Genomic DNA, 4,455 nt, shown 5'->3' on the forward strand with positions numbered 1-4,455 from the left:
CTGCCAGTGGGTCAACTTGAGGGGCCCATCATCATATCTGTCCGTCATGAACAGTATCTTACTCTTCGCAACTGTGTCAAAGATGGCAGAGAGCTTTGAAGCGTCGTCTGCCTTGTGGTCAGCGGAGGTAGCTGTGTCCAAAGGGGGATGTAGGTGGGAAAGCATGACTTTGCGCTGGTCATAGTATACTAAGATGATTTCTTCCTCCTTAGGGTTGTTAGAGTGTTTCTGAAGGGTAGAACAGCTCCAGAATTTGCTGTCTCCCTCTTTGCTTATCTGAATCCATGGCTCATGGGAGAATATTGTCCCAAGGTCTTCCAAGAACTCACTCAGACTCTCTTCTTTCTCCAGTTTGCTGTTGCTCCATGAGCCAAGCACAGAAACGCTGACTTTAGTCACCCGTTGGACTTCACTGAGATACTGCTTCACCTGGACAGGAATAAAAGGGAAATGGACCACGGCAAGGATAACAGCAGAGCTCTGTTCTGAGATCCAGCGGCCGATCAAAATGCCACTTTCTGCCGAGGAGCAGCATGATGGAAAGAAGACCTTAAGTACCATGGCAGCGATCCTGGAAGAACGGTACACCTGCCAATAAACACAGAAATAAAACTTGAGAATAGCGACTAAATGCAAGGAAAATCTGAGCTGACCAAAGTCGCTGAGGAGGAGGACCAAACACGTTTTAAAACACTAAGTCCAACCACTCGCGTTAACGCCATCAGAGAAGTTTTTAGGAGGTTCCTGATAATCTACAGTCTTTGAAGTGAGGGGTGGCAAGCCTGGAGTTTCTCAGCAAAGCCCTTCTCCGAGTCCTGGAGCAGTCTTTCATGACGGTACACTGATAAGCACAGCCCGTCGGACCAGCCAAAATCAGGAATCCATCCAGCCTCAGATCTTGGATCTGACACTGGATGCACTTGAGCGCTTCCTAGAGAAGGGACTACATCGTAGCACACTGTGATGCCTCTGGGGAATATTTCCTCCTATTACTGACAATCAAATATTGGTTTATGCTATAAAGCCAGGCAATTTCAGAGCCTCCTTTACCATCTAGGTACCCAGAACTGTGCTCTGCAACAAACTCACTGAACAACCTTGGTCAGATCACTCGTCTCCTCTTGTCTCACTCCCCTCTTCTGGAAACAGAGGCGGTAATTTTGTCAAAAGGGACTACAGTGATTAACTGTTTGAAGTTTATGTAGTAGTTTGTTAGATACAAGATCCTAAAAAAGGAGAAACATCTCTGCTTTACCAGTGTTCTTCATCTACAATATTTTTCTTCGTGTCATTAAGAAAACATCTCAACGGCTTTGTAAGACTTTTATAAAAAGGAAGCTTTGAGGCAGTTGACAATGTCTCTTTAAATAAGGTGGAGGTTTCTAACAGAAATATAATTGCAGTAAGGAGGGCGCTGGCGCAGAACAGTCGGCATCCAGCGCCTGTTGTCCTTTCCCGTCCTTCAGTGCTTTGTTAGAGATGTGAAAACTCCGCAGGCCCCCGAGGCTGGCTCCTCTGCGAGGGACCCAGTCAATCGGAAAGAGGAACACAGAATGTATTTATAACACGTAGAGAGGATGCACAATGTGGACGTCCCTGGTGGTTTTGCCTTTCTCTCTTTTTAATACAGGACAATTGATCTAGTAAATCTCAGCACCTGGCAATTTGCTACGGCATGGAGGCAGCGATGGGAAGCAGCAAAGGCGAGTGATTAACCTACTCCCAGCCCCACAGCGCTGCCAAGTTCAGCAGTAGGAAATGTCTGCTCACGGATGAGTTGTCAGCCCCCCGAGGCAGCAAGGTGAAGTTTCCTTGGTGCACAGCTTGCTCCTCCGACGGGGAAAGCACCACAGTTGCTGCGTTTGCAAGGAGTAATGTTTTTTTTTTTTCCTGGGACCGAATTTTCCCTTTTACTGCAAAACTGCAAAGCACACCCCAACACTTCCCCCCCAAGAGGCGTTAAGGGTGCTCGTGAGGGATCCTGTTCGCAGCGTGCTGCTGGAAGCAGACAGCGTTCACAGGTGCTGAGGGCAGAGAGCGCTGTCCCTCGCTGCCCCACAGACCCTCCAGCCCACAGCGAGATTTGGAAGCCACAGAGGGACTTACTCCTCTCACTCCTTGACCGGGGGGATAACCTCAGAGACGTGGAGTCTGTGAGGAAGCAGGATCTCAGAAGAACCTCAAATAATATTTGTTTTTCCCAAAGGATTGCAAGCCTCCAGCAGAAGGGAGAGGGAAGCAGAAAGATGTATCAAAGGAAGGGTGGAAAAATGGCAGATGTGACACCCTGAGACTGCGAGGGCGCAGGACACCAGGCGTGGGAAAGGCCAAAGACTTGCAGTACAATTGAAAAACGTCATCTTTCACCAGACAAAGGTTAATGACTATTAGACCCAAATGGACTGAAAACCAAAACATCCAAGCCTACTTTTCACTTCTATTGAAATAGCTAAGACCTGGCATTTTTTGGTGAGTGGGTTTTTTTTTTTTTTGAAAGACCATGAAGGCGACAAAGAACACATATCCTATTTGAAAGAGCTGTTCCTGACACACATAGGAAACCTTGGTGAAAATCAGCTAACAGACACAATTAATTAGGTTCGCTCTTAAAGTTTGAAATAAACACCATCCCCTACCTTTTGCTTTTCTTTTAGAAAGGCTCTAGTTTGTCCAAGGACACTGGCCAAAACGGTCTCCCCTGCACCGCCTCTCCTACCTCCTTCCCTAACTCAGATTGTTAAAGAAACATTATCAGCTGAGATGAGATTTGCTTCATCATTTAGCTTTAGGTTTGAAAAAGGATTTTCTTTTTTTTTTCCCCCCCTCATAAGACCCACAGACATCTTCCCAGGAAAAAGAAATAAATCATATCAATACAGGGGCTCTGAAAGGAAAAATAACAGATTGAACATGTCGGGAATGTACATATATGCATATGCTCAGAAATTATTTAAAATAATATAAATTTAGCTAGAGTGAAAAAATTCTAGCTGTATCGCAGTACCAAAACCTTACAAGTGAAGTTTACCAATAACCGAATACTCTAAAAATAGAAATTGAGCTCGACATTTTAAAGAACCCAGAGAAAAATGAAGAAAATAAGTATTTGAATGGGGTTTTTCAGTATTTCTATTTTAATTACCAAAGCTACCACCAGTAACATTGGACAGATAACTTCTTAAAGTTGAATTTTTATTCTTCTTTTCCTCAAGGGATGTCACAGTTGTTTGAGAATATTGCTACAGGAGACTTCCAGTGTCCCTGCACGGCTGTCCTTCTTACAGGTTTGTCCATCCATCAGACATTTCAGAGAAGAATTATCAACTGACTCTTAATTCAAACATTTATTTTTCACTGAGATATTTTTTTAAAGATAGCCACAGTCATCCGGGAAAACTTCTCATGGAGGAGAAACACTTCTCATCCTTATCTTCCCTAGTTTGTGAGTTTTTCCTCTTACACCTTCCCCAACCTTTTAAATTAACTTAGTTTTAGGCCGTTAACTACTTTGGCTATAGCTCAGGTTAAATAATACCTAAGCACATCATCTGTCCTTTGGCTGCTGCAGATACAGTAGAGAAGACTCTGATACAATTTTCAGGCTGTACAAAGTATCTCAACAGTTGAAAACTATCAACTATTCATATGTTAATGCGGCATATGGTGGCAACCAGGGAGCCGGCCTGGGAGCTCAGGCGGCAGGGCTTGTATTCCCAAATGCACGACTGGTCGTGCATCCTACCTTAATCATTTCAACAGGCCGTTTGAAGTCTAAAGTTGACATTTTAAATGTCACCACAGTCAACTGTTTCACTGCTGCTAATTTTAACAGAAATACCCTGCCAATATGCTTAGTCCGTGCTCATAAAGTGCCTAAAGCCTTCCAGATCTGCCCATTTCTGCCGGAAAGCCCCAGCTTTTCCCCCGAGATGCCACACAGCATCAACGCCACGATCTCGGGCGCAGCAAAACCAACAGCGGACGCCGCCTAAAATGCATCAACGCCACCAACAAAGGAAGAAAAGGACCCCAGGACTGATTCATCACAGAATTTTAGACAGAAAAGCAAAGGTGAACAGCGGGACCTGGTCCCGGCCTCATCATGCAAGCTGCCCCGTCGCCACCAGCCATGCCAAGGGGTGCTGCCCCCCTCGGCAAACCCACGCCTGAGCGCCCCGAGGCCTTTCCACGGGGTTTAGGGCCACCGGGCCCGGAGATACGATACAGAAAGCACTGACAAGCTGGCCACGGCTGTCCCGGGGGAGCAGGAGCGGGCCTCTCTCCCTGCAAAGCCCACCGAGTTCTTCCTCATTCTTTTTTTTTGTTGGGTTTTGGGGTTTTTTTTTGTGGTTTTTAAATGTGATCTTAGGGCGCGGGTGGGCTGAAAGACAGCAGCAATGAAATGCCTCCTCCCCGCCACCCCTCGTTCGAGTCTACGGCAGATTTAACCACCAC

General features: G+C 45.9%; 1 protein-coding gene across 1 annotated transcript in view; it reads right to left on the minus strand.

Moving 5' to 3' along the window:
• PIGQ (phosphatidylinositol glycan anchor biosynthesis, class Q) overlaps nt 1-568 on the minus strand; it is a 32,124-nt gene extending 31,556 nt beyond the window's left edge. The window contains exon 1 of the mRNA XM_009327302.1: nt 5-568. Coding sequence (XP_009325577.1) covers nt 5-561 — 557 coding nt within the window. The 5' untranslated portion in view covers nt 562-568. The remainder of the gene's footprint in view (nt 1-4) is intronic.
• Nucleotides 569-4,455: the final 3,887 nt, after the last annotated feature.

The sequence above is a fragment of the Pygoscelis adeliae genome, unplaced genomic scaffold (genome assembly GCF_000699105.1).
Source record: "Pygoscelis adeliae isolate BGI_AS28 unplaced genomic scaffold, ASM69910v1 Scaffold461, whole genome shotgun sequence".
In the NCBI taxonomy this organism is placed as follows: domain Eukaryota; kingdom Metazoa; phylum Chordata; class Aves; order Sphenisciformes; family Spheniscidae; genus Pygoscelis; species Pygoscelis adeliae.